Genomic DNA, 20,341 nt, shown 5'->3' on the forward strand with positions numbered 1-20,341 from the left:
GAAAACGCCCATGCTTGGGGGTCCCCGTTTAATGACAACACCAGGCCCACACGCTGAGCCTCATTACCTGAGGAGATCGGGCGCATACGAAAATATAGTTTGCAAGCTTCACGAAAAGTAACAAATTTACTGCGTTCCCCAGCAAACTTTTCAGGCAAAGGAAACTTAGGCTCAGCAACTCTACCTGTCACTCCGGCTTGCACATTAGATACTGCTAGTCCCTGTTGCTGCACTGCCCTCAACTCAGTGACCTGTAGGGACAGCGCCTCCAACTGGCGGGTTATGGAAGTCATGGGATCCATGGAATTCAAATAATGTTGGCCGATTATAATGTCACGGGAGACCTAGGTAGGCAAGAGCTAATAACCGGGGCCCCTGCGATTTCCCTCAGACTAGGGAAACCCTGACTGACCCTCTCCCAGAGTTTACGCTGATGGTGTGCATGTCTGGGCCTCCATCCTCACCCTGTCTCCTGTTTCAACCCTAGGCTGAAACCACCACCCACCACCCAGTGAAGAGACCACACACCAATACCCACAGTTAGCACAGACAAGGATAACGGAAAAATATGCACCACGCCGCAGTCACACAGGAATACACTATAAGTGCACAGGGCAAAACAAATACAAATATAGGAAGGAGAAAATAAGACAAAGGGAAATACACCACCAGATTCGATACTCCAACTCCTAGCTCACCACTCCAGACCGAGATAACCAAGCACAAGACAGAAGCTATAATCGGCAACGCCCAATGTTCAGAAGAACAATTTAAAGGCAGTGGGCGTGGCCCAGCTTCCAATCCGAGCACCAGCTAAATAAACCCCGGACCAGCTAGATAAAATCTGGCCGATGCCACTGAGCGCATAGTGGACAAAAGCGGAATTACCGCTGTCTGTCAAACGCCCTAGTATGAACAGCGTCCGACATGACACCAGAGCGAAGCAACCGTAATGAATCGAAAAAAACAGGTGTGTCCTGCGAGTGGGAAAAGTAAGAATTAACTTAATGAACATTAGTTAAAATAATCCATACATACGGTGTCCAGCACTGTATACACACTGGCTCAGAGCCTGGAAACGATCAACGCGTTTCGACCAAGGGTCTTAGTCATTATCTAAATTAAGGGCAAAATCATAAGTTAAATAGTCTTCTCCAAGACTTTCATTGGTGGCTATTTTCATATAATCAGAATAATGTGGACACTTGTATGTTAAATAATAAACATTTAAAATCAACATTTTCATTGTCAAAGTATAAAATTCATATGTATAAAAATCTAACTACTATAATACTGTCCCTATGTACCAAAATATAACTACTATAATACTGCCACTATGTACAAGAACATAACTACTATAATTTTCCATACTTGACTGCAGAGGTGGAAGTGCATAAATAAATTAATACTAAGTAATACTTTTGCCGATATACAGGTTACAGGTTTCACCAACCAGTGCCATCTTCCGTTTTTCAACTGATGTCAAAGTGGAAAACAAATAATGAATGATTTTTCTGAGGTCTTTTTCAAGTCTGGATGCTTTTGAGGTCATTGTCCTTTAACTTGGTGTTGAACTTTGGAAAATCAAACTCAAAATCCAGAAACGGCAACAGTCAGAGCTGTCACAATAGAGCAAAGGAGTCGCTGCAGATTATACAGGTAAATTAATCATCACTGTATATTTTTTATTATTATTATTATAGCGCCATTTATTCCATGGCGCTTTACATGTGAGGAGGGGTATACATAATAAAAACAAGTACAATAATCTTAAACAATACAGGTCACAACTGGTACAGGAGGAGAGAGGACCCTGCCCGCAAGGGCTCACAATCTACAAGGGATGGGTGAGGATACAGTAGGCGAGGGTAGAGCTGGTCGTGCAGCGGTTTGGTCGATCGGTGGTTACTGCAGGTTGTAGGCTTGTCGGAAGAGGTGAGTTTTCAGGTTCTTTTTGAAGGTTTCGATGATAGGCGAGAGTCTGATATGTTGTGGTAGAGAGTTCCAGAGTAGGGGTGATGCGTGAGAGAAATCTTTTATGCGATTGTAGGAAGAGGAGATAAGAGGGGAGTAGAGAAGATCTTGTGAGGATCGGAGGTTGCGTGCAGGAAAGTACCGGGAGATGAGGTCACAGATGTATGGACGAAACAGGTTGTGGATGGCTTTGTATGTCATGGTTAGGGTTTTGTACTGGAGTCTCTGGGTAATGGGGAGCCAGTGAAGGGATTGACAGAGGGGAGAGGCCGGGGAATAGCGGGGGGACAGGTGGATTAGTCAGGCAGCAGAGTTTAGAATAGATTGGAGGGGTGCAAGAGTGTTAGAGGGGAGGCCACAGTAGTCGAAGCGGGAGATGATGAGGGCATGGACTAGGGTTTTTGCAGATTCTTGGTTTTGGAATGTACGGATCCGTGAAATATTTTTGAGTTGAAGGCGGCAGTAAGTGGAAAGGGCTTGGATATGTGGTTTGAAGGAGAGATCAGTGTCAAGGATTACCCCGAGGCAGCGAGCTTGTGGGATTGGGGAGAGTGGGCAGCCGTTTACTGTAATGGATACGTTTATTGGGGGGAGTCGCGCAAGATGGGGGAAAGATGATGAATTCTGTTTTGTCCATGTTAGGTTTTAGAAATCTAGCAGAGAAGAAGGATGAAATAGCGGACAGACATTGAGGGATTCTGGTTAGTATGGTGGTGATATCTGGTCCAGAGATGTAGATCTGCGTGTCGTCAGCATAGAGATGATACTGAAAACCGTGAGATTCTATCAGCTGTCCCAGGCCAAAGGAGTAAATGGAGAAGAGCAGGGGCCCTAGAACTGAACCTTGTGGGACTCCGACAGATAGGGGGCGAGATGAGAAGGTGGTGTGTGAGTGGGAGATGCTGTATATCCGGTCTGTTAGGTATGACAAGGTCCAGGATAGGGCCAAGTCTGTGATGCCAAGGGATGAGAGGGTATGTAGTAATAGGGAATGGTCCACTGTGTCAAAGGCAGAGCACAGGTCCAGGAGGAGGAGGACATAGTAGTGTTGCTTCCTCTTGGTGGTTAATAGGTCATTGGTGACCTTAGTTAGGGCAGTTTCAGTGGAGTGGTGTGACCGGAAGCCAGATTGTAAGCAGTCGAAGAGGGAGCAGGAAGAAATATGGGAGGACAGTTCAAGATGGACGTGTTGTTCCAATAGTTGTGAGGCATAGGGGAGAAGTGATATAGGGCGATAGCTAGATACAGAGGATGGGTCAAGAGAGGGCTTTTTGAGGATAGGTGTGATTGAGGCATGTTTAAAGCTTGAGGGGAAAACCAGTTGTTAGTGATAGGTTGAAGAGATGGGTTAGAGTTGGGATGACGACTGTGGCGAGGTTTGGGATGAAGTGGGATGGGAGCGGGTCAAGTGCACAGGTGGTGAGATGCGATCTTGAGAGTAGAGTGGAGAGTCGATCTTCTGTAATGGTGGAGAAGTTGGTTTTGGAGGTGGAGGGCTGGGCAGTTGGGAGGAAGGGCTCTGGGGGTTGTCAACTAAAACTGTCTCTGATGTTATCAATCTTCTGCTTGAAAAATGAGGCAAAGTCTTCAGCTGAGATAAGTGGGGAAGGAGGAGGTGCTGGGGGACGGAGGAGAGAATTGAAGGTGTTGAATAACTGTTTAGGGTTGTGAGACAGGGAGGATGTGAGAGATGAGAAGTAGGTTTGTTTCGCTGTGGCGAGTGTGGTCTTGAAAGTAGTGAGGGTCTGTTTGAATGCGATGAAGTGCTCGTTGGAGTGGGATCTTTTCCATCTCCGCTCAGCAGCCCTGGAAGCTCGCCTCAGTTCTTTGGTCAGGCTGGTATACCAGAGCTGTTTGTTGATTTTGCGAGCTTTGGTATGTGTGAGAGGGGCAAGAGATTCCAAAGCTATGGAGAGTTACAATCCTGTTGCATCTTTTTTTCCTGGAAGATTCCCTAATTTTGGCTATTTCAATTCATCCCTATACCCGGGAACATGGTCATTTCAGAAGCTTTTATTTGAAGTCCTACCTTTGATTAGCAGTAGATTTTCCCTCTAGGGAAACTTTTTTTCCATCCATCAATGTTACCCAACTAGTGTTTTGGTTTTTATAAACGTGAAGTTTCCTAGAACTTGTTCAAGGGTTATTGAGAAGACAAGGGTTGATTACTGAAAATTCCACAATGGTAATTATTGATTGCTTTGCCCACCCTTGAAGACCTAGTCTGCTTGACTTAAGAGGACAGGTTCCATGAGAAGACAAAGAATTCACCATGGTAAAAATATTGGGAACCTCTATCATTGTCCAGGGATGATTCCAATTTATAGCTAAGAATTGAGTTGTTTTAGTACCTACTTGCCCAAATTTCTTCTTTTGGGTCAGTCAGTCAATCTCGCCCACTAATGTGTGTAGAGGTGTCTCAACTCTCTCCCAGAAGTAGTTGTTGGGTGAAAAAAGAATTGGGTATGTTGAATTTCACCCTGTCTGTTTCCTTGTTCTTGCTGGAGATATTAATCACCATGGGAAGGGTCAGGATATGGCTTCTTCTCCTCTCCCCATTGAAAACACAAGCCGAGCACGTACTGAATATGGAGTAACAGCTGACATCCCAACAATTTTGACGGCAAGAACCCGAAATTTGTCTAACTTTTTGTCTGAAGTAATCATGACTAAAGGCCACAACTGCCGATATGGTTATTGCATTGCCAAATTTTCTGAACTTGAACTCATTGTGTTTGTACCATGAAAGTCATTTTTTCATTATATTTGTTACACAAGATTTGGCCTAGAACTTCAAATCTGGTTCATATGACCAGGTATAAACACTGCTCAAAAAATAAAGGGAACACTTAAACAACACAATATAATTCCAAGTCAATCACATTTTTTAAAAAACAACCTGACCAGTTATGAAGCAACACTGATTGCAAATTTATTTCTCCTGCTGTTGTGCAAATGGAACAGAGAACAGGTAGAAATGATAGGCAATTAGCAAGACAACCCCTATAAAGAAGTGGTTCTGCAGGGGTGACCACAGACCATTTATCTGTTATCATCCTTTTTGGCTGTTGTTTTGGTCACTTTCACATTTAGTCATTGCTCTCACCCCTAGAGGTACAGTAGCATAAGGTGATGTCTATCGTATAACCCACAGGCAGTGCAGTTCATTTAGGATGGCACATCTATGCGAGCTGTGGCAAGAAGGATAGCTGTGTCTGTCAGCGTAGTGTCCAGAGCATGGAGCAGATAATAGGAGACAGGCCGGTACACCAGGAGACGTGGAGGAGGCTGTAGGAGGGCAATAACCCAGTAGCAGGATCACTACCTTATCCTTTGTGCAAAGAGAAACAGGAGGAGCAGTGCCAGTGCCCTGCTAAATGACATCCAGCAGGCCACTAACATTCATGTGTTGCTCAAACTGTCAGAAACAGACTCTATGAGGGTGGTATGAGGGCCTGACATGGGTGTGTTTACAGCCCAACCCAATGCAGGGCAATTGGCATTTGCCAGAGAACACAGAGGTTGGCCGGTTCGACATTGGTGCCCTGCTCTCTTCACAGATGAGAGCAGGTTCACACTGAGCACATGTGACAGACATGTCTGGAGACACCATGGAGAACATTCTGCTGCTTGCAACATCCTCTAGCATGACTGGTTTCACACCGGGTCAGTAATGGTGTGGGGAGGCATTTCTTTGGGGGGCCGCACAGCCCTCCATGTGCTCGCCAGATGTACCCTGACTGCCATTAGGTACCGAGATGAGATCCTCAGACCCATTGTGAGACCTTATGCAGGTGCACTGGGCCCTGGGTTCCTCCTTATGCAGGACAATGCCAGACCTCATGTGGCTGCAGTCTGTCAGCAGTTCCTGCAAGATGAAGGCATTGAAGCTATGGACTGGCCCGCCCATTTCCCCAGACCTGATTCCAATCCAGTACATCTGGGACTTATAGTTATTTATTTATATAGCACCATTAATTCCATGGTGCTGTACATGAGAAAAGGGGTTACGTACAGAGATATAGATATCGTTTACAGTAAACAAATTTACAATGACAGACTGGTACAGAGGGGAGAGGACCCAGTCCTTGCGGACTTACATTCTAGAAGACTTCATGTCTTGTTCCATCGACCAACGTCACGTTGCACCACAGACTGACCAGGAGTTGGAGGATGATTTAACCAAGGTCTGGGAGGAGATCCCTCAGAAGAACATCCGCTGCCTCATCAGAAGTATGCCCAGGCGTTGTAGGGAGGTGATACAGGCACATGGAGGCAATATACACTACTGAGCATAATTTTCTTGTCTTATGGTATGTCAACTAAAGTTTTATCAGCCTGCATTTTGATTTTCCACTTTCATTTTGAGTATCATTCCAAATCCAGACCTCCATGGGATATTCAGTTTTTTATGTTGATCATTTTTGTGTTGTTTTTTTTTTTCTCAATGCATTCCACCACTATGTAATAGATAAAGATTTGCAACTGGAATATTTCATTCAGTGATATCCAGAATGTGGTGGTATTTTAGTGTTCCCTTTATTTTTTTGAGCAGTGTATATACGATATAGCTAAAGATTTGGCTGAGCGCTCCTGCGTTCTCTATGAAAGAGCTGACGCCAGCAGAGGCATATCTCCAGCAGAACAATCGGATCAGCAGTCCAAAGTCGGACATCAATATGTTCCCCGACAATAAATTTTCCAGGACTCTCATTAGTTTAATGTGAATAGGAGGGCTTTGTACTTGTTCAAAAGTTGGGTGGAGGAAGAAGACAAACTTTTGTGATCACCTTCTTGATCTATTTTTCATCTATTTTCTCAACAGCTGATGTAAGGTGCTGTTATGGCTAAATCTTATACTCTTGAGACAGAGCTGCAGAACATGGGCTCTACATCGAGAGAGGCTTTGACAGAGAAGGATGAAGAGAAGGATGAACTCAATGTCTTCGAAAAGTTTGTCCAGCCATGTATTGTGGAGCTTCTAGGATGTGTTCTCTTCATTTCCATCGGATGTCTCTCAGTGCTGGTCAATCCTACTGGGGCTGGACCGCTGCTACCGGCTCTTGCCCATGGTCTTGCGTTAGCCATTGTCATCTCTGTTCTTGGCAACATAAGGCAAGTTTCGCAGTGCCATATGGCAAGCCAAGAAATAAGTAACAACGATATCTTTAAAATCTACCAATGACGCAATAGTAAGATGGAAAGGAGGAGATATCTCTGTGTCTAACCGTTTCAGAGACATATAACATAAAGAACGCCTAACTGAAGTTTTTTTCAAAGCGGGTCATCTTGTGCCACTCACAGTGGCATAGCTAAATTCCGATAGGCCCTAGTGCAAAATTTGGATCTGGGCCCTCACATGCATGTTAGTCACATTATGGACCCTTGTAGAGCTCTAGCCTTCCTGTAGTAATGTTGCACCTCCTAGGTCCCTTTGTGTAATGATGTCTTCCATCCTGGGCCTCTTCCTGTGATAATATCCTCCTTCCTGAGCCCCTTCTTGGTATAAGGTCACCCATGCTAAGTATCTTCCTGAAATATTGTCCTCCATCCTGGGCCCCTTCTTGATATAATGTCCTGGGCCCTTTCCAAAAATAATGTCCCCCATCCTAGGCTCCTTCCTGGTATAATGTCCCCCATCCTAGGCATCTTCCAGCAATCATGTCATGCATTCTGGGCCCCTTACTGGTAAAATATCCCCAATCTTCCTGGTATGATGTCTTCCATCCTTGGCCCCTTTCTGGTATAATATCTCACATCCTGGGCTCCTTACAGTAATAATGTCTTTCATCCTAGGCCCCTTCCTGGTATAATGATCCCCTATTCTGAGCCCCTTCCTAGTACAATGTCCCTCGCTCTGCTGCTCTTTGCCAGCACACTTAAAAAACCTGCAAACAATTCTTACCTTCCTCCACCCCCAATATGCAGCATCCTCTTTCATAGCTGGCGCAGAGACCGGCAGCTGATTTCGCCGTGCCAGCCATGGGTGGCGCATGACGTCATGGCCATGTGTCACCCCCTATGACTAGCACAACACAATCAGCTGCTGAACTCTGATTGGCCGATGGCTTGTATCGCAGTGTAGGGTGCCGGCGGGTCTCTGCGCTGCAATAAATTTCAATGCATGTCCTCTCACACACATGCAGCCAAAATAGGTGCTGATGTCAGCTCGGTTGCACCTTATACAGACACAATCGTTAAGCCCCAGGCCACTCGAGACAATAGAAATCGTAAGTAAGGACACATCCGAATATCATAAATACCAACGAGATGTATAAATAGTCTAGGTAGGAGGAGTAGGGCAGCATTTGTATAAAGTCGTGTTGGTATATGTACAGTATATTGGTGCTCTATAGTTAATAGATAATTCTTATATTTTCTATTTTTTTATAGTGGCGGACACTTCAATCCGGCCGTCACTCTAGGTGTAGTAATTTCTGGAGGACTGACTCCCATTTTGCTAGTACCCTACTGGGTGTGCCAACTAGCCGGAGGAATGCTGGGAGCTTTGTTGGCCAAGGTACAGACATGTTTTTTGCTTGTGGCGTTTTTGTTTTACCCTCTTTCATTACTGTTTTCTTACTGATTGTTTCCATGCTTCTTCCAGGGATTGGCAGATGAATCATCATATCTAAATCGTACAGGGGCGGTCTGCATGTTGGACAGCGAGGCATCACTGGGCAAAGCAGTGGGAGTGGAGATAGTCTTCAGCTTTTTCCTGGTTTTTGCTGTAGTGATGGGCGCTGTGGGAGAGCGTAGCCGGACCCCTCTGGCACCTTATTCTATTGGATTCACTGTTGTAACTGGAATTTTGACTGGGTGAGGGTCCCGATTTGTTACTTTCATGCTCCATAGTGAGCAATGATGGATTAGACAGCATTTATGATGAATATGGACGTCAATAGGATCTAATGTGGTGTCTGTGACCCTGTCCTCGTGTCTTACAGAGGCTCCATATCAGGTTCCTGCTTGAACCCATCACGGGCTTTGGGCCCAGCAGTCGTAGCTGGTTACTGGGATTATCACTGGGTGTACTGGGTGGGCCCTGTCTCTGGGGCAGTCATAGTGTCTCTCATATACAGGTAAGATGTTTCCTTTGGTTATTGGTGCAGTCACAGCTTGGTCAGGGACTGCAGGGATGGTTCTGTCCCTTTAGGAGATTGTCTAATCAGCTTATGTGGGTTAGGAAAAAAAAATCTAAAGTGATAGATGCATAGAGGTTCCTACCCTCCCTATCTAATTTTTGTATCATCTGCAGCTTCCATCTTTCCCTAAACCAACAGATGCCTTCATTTTATCCCTAAACAATCACATAGCCATTTCTGTGTCATGCCTTGACCCGAGCGGACACCCTTTGTCCATGTGTTTCCATTCAGGACCCCCATGGTACTAGGTAAAATTAGATAACATACTGTAGTAATCTGCAGCTTCTCTCTCACCCTTCACTTTATTTTTATTTATTTTTTTAATGTTGGTGACAACAGGCCGGCAAATTGATTTTGCCTCCAAAGTTATCTCTATGCAATGGTTAACCTTGATGGCACATTGCCGTCCACATGTCCCCATGGCGTCCCCACTCTACTGCATAAAATAGAGATCTGCAGCTTCCCATTCTCTGTCCCCTTTCTTGTTTTTGGTAATATCGGTCACAATAGACTATTACATTAATATTTTCTCCACTCACATGTTCACCTTTACGCCCTTTTGGGACACCCCTTAACTATATAACCAAACTAGGTATCTCCTCTCTATTAGAGAAAGTGCATTTCTGCAGCATCGCTTTCTCCCTCCCAGATATTGTTTTTGCTAAGGTTGAGCACAACAAACGTGTCATTAATCATGTCTCCGAGCAATCACATGGTCATTGATCACCTATACACCAAATATGCTCCAACAAGGAATCTCCTCTTTATTACATAAAGTGCAGATCTGCAGCTTCCCTCTCTCCCCTTTACTGCTTTTTTCTAAGGTCGATCACAACAAGCTGCTGCATCAATTTTGTCTCCAACGATCACATGGTCACCTTAGTGTCATGGAGGACACCCCTTATTCATATAATCAAACTATGTTTCTCCTCTCTATTAAATAAAGTACACATCTGCATCTTCCCTCTCTCCCTTCCTGTTATTGCTTTTTCTAACCCTTCACGACATGTGCTGTACATGTACTGCGCATGTTGTGTCCCTCCCTTTGATGTGAGCTCCGGCGCTGTGCCCACATCTTTCCCGGCACATGTCAGCTGATTTGAACAACTGACATGTGCCCCTAACAGCCGCGGGTGGAATCGCCATCCACCTACGGCTGTTAACCTGTTAAATGCTGCTGTCAATCTCTGACAGCGGCATTTAATGTGATTGCGCTGGAAGCGCGACACTAATCCCACCCATCGGCGCCCGGGTCGCCGATGGCCTGGCTTGACAACCCGGGGTCTGCAGCAGACCCCTGTGGTTGTCAGTGCTATGATAGCTATGAGCATCTTTCATAGCAAGTGAGCATTTCTGCTACATAGAGCAGGGCTGCAGCCCTGCTGTATGTAGCACAAGCGAAAGGATGATCGCAGCTTCTAGTTTCCCTTGGAGGAGATCATGAAAAATGGAGACGCTACAGGTCTCGGAAAATGACACAACAAATTTAATTTTTTTTTCCACCACTTAAATTGAAAACACCTTATACAAGTTTGGTATCTATGAACTCGAAATGACCTGGAGAACATGGTGAAAAGCAGTTGTAGAATGGCACTTTTTGCAATTTCACTGTACTTGGAATTTTTTCCTGGTTTCCAGCACACAATATGGTAAAACCAGTCATTCAAAAGTACAACTCATCCTGCAAAAACAAGCCCTCACATTGCCATATTGACAGAAAAATAAATTATGGCTCTGGGAAGCAGGGGAGCAAAAAACAGAAACACAAAAATGAAAATGAGCTGCTGAAAGGGCTGAGGTCGAATACAACAAGCTGGTGCTTTAATTTTGGCTCAAAGAAATCACATGGACACCTCTACGCTGTGGCTGGCCCTGAAAGGACACCCTTTGCCTATATGCCCTCAATAGAGATCTCCTCTAAACTTGATCAAGTGCAGATCTGCAGCTTCCCTCTCTCCCTTATGGTTTTTACTAATGATGATCACAACAAACAGGTTCATTAATTTTGTCTCCAAGCAATCACAAGCTTACTTCTATGTCACGACTAGCCCCGGTGTGACAACCCTTGTCCGTACAGGACCCCTCTCTTCTAGATAAAATAGAGAGCTGCTGCAAACAATACCACTAAATAACGAGAGATGTCTCCATTTGTCTGTTATAGGCTTCTTCTAGCAGGAAAGTCCCATCGATTACTCTTGAAATGACAAAGAAAAAAAAAAACAACTGGCAGCAATCATCTCAATCTCCCAGCCGGCAAAAAGTCAAAGAAAGCAGATGGACGCAACAGGCATTCATAGTAAAGCAACCGATCACATCCTACGACCCATTATTACAATATATCGGACGCTCATTTCTATTATTGTTGTCACATGACAAATGTCCAATATCTCCTTTTTTTTTTACATTTCAAAAATATGAAAGTAACATAATAAAGTATAGGAATGCGAGAAGTGATGACTATATGAGGCAGAAAATAAAAAAATATTTTTTTTTCATAGTTTCACTGTATAAACAATAAAAATAAGAAACATCATTCTTGTTCTGTCAGTGGGCAAAAAGAAAATGTCTTGCCACATGCACCATAGCTACTTTGAGAACTTACTGCTAGTTAGCCATGGCCAAATAAAGATTTCACATACAACACTGCCACCTGCTGGCAAACTGTTTTATTACACCAATTGAGAAAAGTGGTCGAAGATTTTGAAAAAAATAATTGTGCAAAAACATCAGCTAAGAAACAGCAAAATGTTAAAAATGTGGGTTTACAGGAAAAAAAAAAAAGTTAATCCTCATAATTCTAGATAAAAGCAATTTGACTGATTATAAATAAACCAGTGAAATTCTGTATGCAATTTGCTCCCCCAAGTGGCAGCTTATCTTATTACATCCAGTCCTCAACTGCTGGATTTTCACACCCCAGTACGTCAATCTTCACTTATAAATGTTTTAATAAACTTTGTCCCCCCATCATTTGCGTGTTGTTTTTTTTTAAATAATTTTTTAAACTTTTGGTATTTGTTGACTTTCTTGCTCCAAGTTGTTTGTTTTTTTCTAATTTACCTAACACTTCTCACAGCTGAGGGTTTGTTACATTTGCATCCAATCTAGACAATCTTTTGGGAAATGATCATTCTAGATTCTGGATCTCAGGCGGATGGGGGCATGTAAGGAGGTCATCCATCGGAGACTCCATTTTTACATGTTCGGTATGGTTATGGTTCGGCACAATATGGTGTATTCAGGGTGCGGGTTGTGTTCTGCACAGACATCTGCTTGCTCTTCTTATGTTTGTGTGGGAGGAAACCACAAAAATTCAAAACACACTCAGGTTACCCGACCACCGTGAGCGCGGGTTTGTATCAGAGGATCTTAATTGTACCGGGCTCTGCAGCAAAACGGACTGATGGGCGCAAAACATTAACCCCTTAGTGACGGAGCCAAATTTTTGAAATCTGACCAGTGTCACTTTATGTGGTAATAACTCTGAAACGCTTCAACAAATTCCAGTGATTTTGAGATTGTTTTTTCGTAACACATTATACTTTATGATAATGGTAAATTTAGGTCAATATGTTTTGTGTTTATTTACAGAAAATATCAGAAATTTGAGAAAAATGTTAAAAAATTAGCAATTTTCAAACTTTGACTGTTTATGCCTTTAATCCACAGTCATGCCACAGCAAAACATTCATAAATAACATTTCCCACATATCTGCTTTACATCAGCACCATTTGTAAAATGTTCTTTTATTTTGTTTTCATTTTAGGAGGTTTAAAAATGTAGCAGTAATTTTTCATTTTTTCTAAGAAATTTACAAAAATTTTTTTTTTAGGGACTTAGCCATGTTTGAAGTGCCTTTAGCGGGCCCATATATTTGGTAACCACCCAAAGTGATGCCATTTTAAAAACAGCACCCCCTGACATATTGAAAACTGCTGTCAGGTAGTTTATTAACCCTTCAGTTGCTTTTTAGGAATTAATGCAAACTGACATGACAGAAATGACAATGTGCATTTTTACCACCTAAATGCCTCTAACTTCTGAACAGGTTACAGCCGTCAGACTCTTAGCCCAGAATTAGGTCATGAATTGCCAATCACAAACGTCAGGACCACACAATCATGATCTGAGGGCACCAATTGGGATAAAGAGGGAGCCCCCACAGTCTGTTAACCATTTATAATGATGTAGTCACTATTGAAAGCAGCTTCAAACAAAAGGGTCACAGCGCTCCATCCAGGTGTAATAGTTAAAAAGAGGTAGCTTTATTATGCCATCAAAGCAACGTTTCGACCTGAATAGGTCTTTTTCAAGCATACAAAAGGTAAAAAGGGCCGGCCTTAAATAGTGTGGATACCACGCAGGGCACCAATCACCATCCGGCCGCCACCCACAAGACATAAATAATATATCAATATACAAAACAGACATCAGACATCCATACATTAAAAACCAACCATCGCTGGTATATACAATAATAATCAAATACAAAAATACTTTAAATCTATGCAAAATAATAAGTGTAAACAAAATACTGTGCAATCCGCTTGATGCATTCAGGTTGTCATGGAGATCTCCACCAATCCACATAGGGCACAGGCATGATTCGGGCCAATAAGATATCACCAAGTTCGCCACCAAAGCAGATCCAGGCGCCTATCAACGGTCTCAGGACAATCGGACACATCCATGTCTCCAATTGGAATTGCCGTAACAAGCTCCTAGTGAGCGCCACAGACTTACGTCAATATCCGGCGTCCTGTCCCGGTCATCAGACAGCGGCGATGCGAGTGCGCAGGCGCACCGCAAACAGGAAACGTCCACATCCTCAGAGCGCGATGCGGACCAACCAGCGATGCCGCCCGCCCACTTCACACCCACCGCATCATGTGACACAGGGCAGTGCCGATCACCAAGGCGACGAACATAGCATCCGCAACTCTGGCAGATTCTACAGGAGGAATAATTATTCCCCAATTGGAGATAACCGGAATACAACCTATCTCGCACATATATAAAGAAACCATCCTGTCTTAACAAAAAGTATTAATATGCAATTTTAAGCAACAGTCGGGGGGCATAAGGAGGGGAACCAGGGGAGAATACACAACAATATGTGAATACCAATCTTGATATTATTCCCAGGTATCCCATTCCTCTTGACGACCGACTGTAGCCATCCCATCTAAAGAAAAAAAAAAAAAAAAAAAGACAATCAAATACATATACCTAATGGATGTCAATTATTAAAAACAAATACTGATGAATGACCCATGACATATATTATCTTGCTTAAGAGGCACAAGCATGAAAGTTGAAGTCAATATTCAGGCCCTTTGGTTGTAACGACCCCAATGTATAAATCCAACGTAGTTCCTTCTTTTTTACAATTTTTATTCTATCACCACCCCTCCTGAGAACCGGGACACTGTCTATTACCCTGAACCTAAGTTGGTTCACTGAATGTCTACTTTCAATAAAATGTTTTGGAACAGGTAACTCAGAGAGGCCCGTTGTCACAGTGCTCTTATGCTTGCTAATGCGGGCCCTTACCTCCATGGTTGTCTCGCCCACATAGGTAAGTCCACACGGGCACACAATCATATACACCACAAAACTGGAGGAACAAGTGTACCTCTCCTTCAGAAAAATCTTTTTGCCAGTGTGCGGATGATGACAAAATTCCCCCTTTAGCATGTTATTGCAACAAGCACAGCCCAAACAAGGAAAATTCCCATGTTTGGCTGTGCTCAAGGTTCTCTGCACCAAAGACTTTGAAGGTCCAATATCAGATTTAACCAACCTATCTCTTAGATTGCGTCCCCGTCGAAATGAGTCACTGACCACAAGCTGTAATTCCCTCTGAAATCGAAGAGTCGGATTGCATGATAGTTTTTCATACACTGTGGCATCATCCAATTGGCGCACGATCTCAGCCCTGTATTTCGTACTGTCCATCACCACTACCGCCCCGCCCTTGTCGGCTGGTTTAATCGTGAGTAAGGTATTTTCAGCCAGGGCTTTCATAGCCAACCTTTCATTAGATGTAACATTTTGGGTTCTAGCAGGTCTAAAGTTAGATCTCATTTTCTCAATATCCCTCTGTACAAGTTCAATATATGACTCCACAAAATTATTTCTATTGGGTGGTTGAAAGTTACTCCTATTATATAACCCCACCTCCTTTAGAGTGAAGCCCCTCCCATCATTCACATCCATTTCTGGCTTATCAACCTTGTCGGAAAAAAAAGACGATAATCTCAGTCTCCTAAAAAAAGTCTGTAGATCACCCTCCACTCCAAACCAGTCTGGACTATTGGATGGACAAAACGGTAGTCCCTTGGACAAAACCTTAATCTCAATATCAGAAAGAACCACAGATGAAATATTTACCACCAGCTGTTTGTTGTCCATTAGTTGTCGTTCGCATTCCTCGTCCTCATCGCAGTGCTCCGTCCTAGTATGAAATGGAAGGTATGAGATATTGTTGTTTTTTTATTTTTCCTTTGTTACAGAACGAGGGTCTTCAGGTGGATTAAGAGTCTAATAAAATATTACAACACCCTTTGTCTTTATTTAATTAAAATACTTTGTAATAATGTGTGTGTGTTTTATTAACCATTTCGTACTATTGGATTAATAATGGATAGGTGTCATAATTGACGCCTCTCCATTATTAATCTGGCTTAATGTCACCTTACAATAGCAAGGTGACATTAACCCTTCATTACCCCATATCCCACCGCTACACGGGAGTGGGAAGAGAGTGGCCAAGTGCCAGAATAGGCACATCTTCCAGATGTGCCTTTTCTGGGGTGGCTGGGGGCAGATGTTTGTAGCCAGGGGGACCAATAACCATGGACCCTCTCTAGGCTATTAATATCTGCCCTCAGTCACCGGCTTTACCACTCTGGCGGAGAAAATTGCGAGGGAGTATATATATATATATACACACACACACATACTGTATATATGTTTTAACGAACATTTGAGCACATAAATCCATTAGATGTCGGTTTTGCAAGCCTGCGAGAAAATATCGCAGTACGGATGCCATACGGATGTCACACGGATGTCAAAAGGATCATTTGATGCGAGGAAATCGCATCCTCGCACTGCACACGGATCACTGTTTTGGAAAAATTTGTGCGATTCTCGTCCGTGAAAAACGGACCGTTATTTTATACGTTTTGTGTGTCCCCGGCCTAATTGTTCCACTCCTTGTTTTGGCTTACAAATACTGATATAAAATACTGACCACATACTGCTAGTGTTATGGCAGCCATGTTGCTTTAGTGATAAGCTTGTTGACGTCATTGCATCCTGATTCTGTTCTGCTTTATCCATTGGACACAGACTGAAGAGACAATGACTGTCACACTAAAGAGATCTATACTCATCAAGTCAGGTGTCAGAAATAATGAATTCATGATGCACATATAAGCTTCATGAATTCACTACTTCTCACACCTGTGCAGGTGAGCATAGATATGTAGTGTGTGACCACCATCGTCCCTTCAATTTGTGTGTAATAGATTATGTATAAAGAAGAGAAATGGGTGGTTATACAAGGCAGTTCTATACTCACCAGGTCAGGTGTCCCAACTAATGAGTTTTTTGACACCTGACCTGTTCAGTAGAGGTCTGCACTGTATTTCCACCATTTTCTCTTCAGACTGCCACACTAGTCACAGACTAAGCAGAAAGAAGAGATTATGGAGATAATACATGTAATATTTTTTGGCCCACCTCATATCTGTATACTAAAGACACACAAAGCTGCAGTCTTTTTTTTTTTTTATAACTACTGGAGATATGATGTGGCCCAAAAAGTAAGTGTGTGGCGAAGTTTCTTAGTTGGCGCACGGTGTGTGTTGCCGGCAGCGATAGATACAATAAACGAAACCTAATTTGGGCAAATCAAATTGTATTTATTTTTTTACAACCAAAAAACGTTATTTAACTGCGCCGGCTTGGGGTAGAGGGATGTAAACGTGGAGTGTGAAGCACTGAGGCCTGGCTAACCGTGGACGACGCAGAGGTGGCAGGAGAAGGGGCAATGAAACTACTGGGGTCTGGTAGTTCGGGGATAGGGCTTGACACATGAGAGGCTTGAGACGCACTGGAAGGGTGAGACAAACCTAACATTACAGACACACTGGGAGGTGAAGGGGGAGGAATGCTAAGAGTCCTCTGTTTTGTTTTGTTTTTTTGTGTTTGCCTGGTTGTGGGAGGTCTTGGTGGGCTCATATGGCGTGGCGGTGGTTGACCTTTCAGGGTCCGGCTGCACTGTGTCAGAGTCCATAGTGCTCGTAGAGCGTGCAGCCATGCCAGAGTCCATAGCGCTCGTAGAGCGGAAGGCCATGTGTCATGATCTCTGCAGGCAGAGATCATAGCAAGCCTATAGAGGGACAAGCTCTCGGAAGATGGAACTATACTGACCATGAACTAAGCCTGCCGCGCAACTAGAAATAGCCAGGTAGCATTTCCTATTTATCGCTAGATGCCCAGCTCTGGCCTAAGACCTAAATAGCTAGCAGAGGGAAATATAAGACCTGGCTCACCTCTAGAGAAATATTCCAAAGAAGACAGTAGCCCCCCACATATAATGACGGTGAGTTCAGATGAAACAACAAACGCAGCGGGAAAATAGTCTTAGCAAATTTGAGGTCCGCTTACTAGATAGCAGAAGACAGATAGTATACTTTCATGGTCAGCAGAAAAACACTAACAAAACACCATCCAGAGATTACCTTAAACTCTGGCATTAACTCATAACGCCAGAGTAGCAATCCCTGATCAACGAGAGCTTTCCAGACACAGTAACAAAACTTCAGCTGTGAACTGGAACAAATAGGCAAAACAAAACATGGACAAAAGTCCAACTTATCTAGTAGTTGTCTAGAAGCAGGAACAAGCACTGAGAGGCATCAGATAACATTGATGACCGGCAAGAAACCACCAGAGAAATGAGCTTAAATAGCGACACCCACTACTGATGGAATCAGGTGAAACAGGAAAGAGGATGACAAGTCCAATTCCACAAGCGGCCACCGGGGGAGCCCAGAATCCAAATTCACAACAGTACCCCCCCCTCAAGGAGGGGGCACCGAACCCTCACCAGATCCACCAGGGCGACCAGGATGAGCCCTATGGAAGGCACGAACAAGATCAGAAGCATGAACATCAGATGCATTGACCCAAGAATTATCCTCCTGGCCGTAACCCTTCCAGTTGACCAGATACTGGAGTTTCCGTCTGGAAACACGAGAGTCCAAAATTTTCTCCACAACGTACTCCAACTCACCCTCAACCAACACCGGAGCAGGAGGCTCAACTGAAGGTACAACAGGTACCTCATACCTGCGCAATAACGACCGATGAAAAACGTTATGAATGGAAAAGGACGCAGGGAGGTCCAAACGGAAAGAAACAGGATTAAGAATCTCCAATATTCTATAAGGGCCGATGAACCGAGGTTTAAACTTAGGAGAAGAGACCCTCATAGGGACAAAACGAGAAGACAACCACACTAAATCTCCAACACAAAGCCGAGAACCAACACGACGATGACGGTTGGCAAAACGCTGAGTCTTCTCCTGGGACAACTTCAAATTGTCCATAACCTGCCCCCAGATGTGATGCAATCTCTCCACCACCGCATCCACTCCAGGACAATCCGAGGATTCCACCTGACCGGAGGAAAATCGAGGGTGAAACCCCGAATTACAGAAAAACGGGGACACCAAGGTGGAAGAACTGGCCCGATTATTGAGGGCGAACTCTGCCAATGGCAAAAAAGCAACCCAATCATCCTGGTCAGCAGAGACAAAACACCTCAGATATGTCTCAAGGGTCTGATTAGTCCGCTCGGTCTGGCCATTAGTCTGAGGGTGAAAAGCAGATGAAAAAGACAAATCTATGCCCATCCTAGCACAGAATGCCCGCCAAAATCTAGACACAAATTGGGTACCTCTGTCAGAAACAATATTCTCAGGAATACCGTGCAATCGGACAACATTCTGAAAAAACAGAGGAACCAACTCAGAAGAAGAAGGCAACTTGGGCAGAGGAACCAAATGGACCATTTTAGAGAAACGGTCACAGACCACCCAGATGACAGACATCTTCTGGGAAACAGGCAGATCTGAAATAAAATCCATCGAGATGTGTGTCCAAGGCCTCTTAGGAATAGGCAAGGGCAACAGCAGTCCGCTAGCCCGAGAACTACAAGACTTGGCCCGAGCACAAACGTCACATGACTGCACAAAGACTCGCACATCTCGTGACAGAGAAGGCCACCAGAAGGATCTTGCCACCAAATCCCTGGTACCAAAAATTCCGGGATGACCTGCCAATGCAGAAGAATGTACCTCAGAGATGACTCTGCTGGTCCAATCATCCGGAACAAACAGTCTATCAGGCGGACAACGATCCGGTCTATCCGCCTGAAACTCTTGCAAGGACCGCCGCAGATCAGGAGAAACGGCCGACAAAATTACTCCCTCCCTAAGGATACCTGTGGGTTCAGAATTACCAGGAGAGTCCGGGTCAAAACTCCTAGAAAGAGCATCTGCCTTAACATTCTTAGAACCCGGTAGGTATGACACCACAAAATTAAAGCGAGAAAAAAATAAAGACCAGCGCGCCTGTCTAGGATTCAGGCGTCTGGCAGTCTCAAGATAAATCAAATTTTTGTGGTCAGTCAATACCACCACCTGATGCCTAGCCCCCTCGAGCCAATGGCGCCACTCCTCAAACGCCCACTTCATGGCCAAAAGCTCCCGATTCCCAACATCATAATTCCGCTCTGCGGGCGAAAATTTGCGAGAAAAGAAGGCACAAGGCCTAATGACGGAGCAGTCGGAACCTTTCTGCGACAACACTGCCCCAGCTCCGATCTCCGAAGCGTCAACCTCAACCTGAAAAGGCAGATTCACATCAGGCTGACGCAACACAGGGGCAGAGGCAAAACGGCGCTTAAGCTCCTGAAAGGCCTCTACAGCATGAGGGGACCAATTAGCAACATCAGCGCCTTGTCTGGTCAAATCAGTCAGTGGTTTAACGACATCCGAAAAACCAGCAATAAATCGGCGGTAAAAGTTGGCAAAGCCCAAAAATCTCTGAAGACCCTTAAGAGAGGAGGGCTGAGTCCAGTCACAAATAGCTTGCACCTTGACGGGATCCATCTCAATGGAAGAGGGAGAAAAAATATACCCCA

General features: G+C 44.1%; 2 protein-coding genes across 7 annotated transcripts in view; one reads left to right on the forward strand and one right to left on the reverse strand.

The window, feature by feature from the left end:
• Nucleotides 1–1,589: 1,589 nt before the first annotated feature.
• Nucleotides 1,590–12,088, forward strand: LOC143769267 (aquaporin-8-like). The gene is made up of 6 exons (XM_077257783.1): nucleotides 1,590–1,659; nucleotides 6,800–7,089; nucleotides 8,368–8,494; nucleotides 8,582–8,793; nucleotides 8,922–9,056; nucleotides 11,281–12,088. Exons 2-6 carry the CDS (start codon nucleotides 6,818–6,820, stop codon nucleotides 11,321–11,323), a joined length of 789 nt encoding a protein of 262 aa, XP_077113898.1. The 5' UTR covers nucleotides 1,590–1,659; nucleotides 6,800–6,817; the 3' UTR covers nucleotides 11,324–12,088.
• Nucleotides 12,089–13,369: 1,281 nt separating this feature from the next.
• Nucleotides 13,370–20,341, reverse strand: part of LOC143766127 (uncharacterized) — a 114,550-nt gene continuing 107,578 nt past the window's right edge. For 5 of the 6 annotated variants that reach the window (XM_077253573.1, XM_077253571.1, XM_077253575.1 and 2 more), the window contains one exon: nucleotides 13,370–15,577. In XM_077253573.1, the coding sequence (XP_077109688.1) occupies nucleotides 14,413–15,534 (1,122 nt within the window). In that variant the 5' untranslated portion in view covers nucleotides 15,535–15,577 and the 3' untranslated portion in view covers nucleotides 13,370–14,412. The remainder of the gene's footprint in view (nucleotides 15,578–20,341) is intronic. The other variant, XR_013213536.1, reaches the window with a different exon arrangement.

The sequence above is a fragment of the Ranitomeya variabilis genome, chromosome 4 (genome assembly GCF_051348905.1).
Source record: "Ranitomeya variabilis isolate aRanVar5 chromosome 4, aRanVar5.hap1, whole genome shotgun sequence".
NCBI lineage: Eukaryota > Metazoa > Chordata > Amphibia > Anura > Dendrobatidae > Ranitomeya > Ranitomeya variabilis.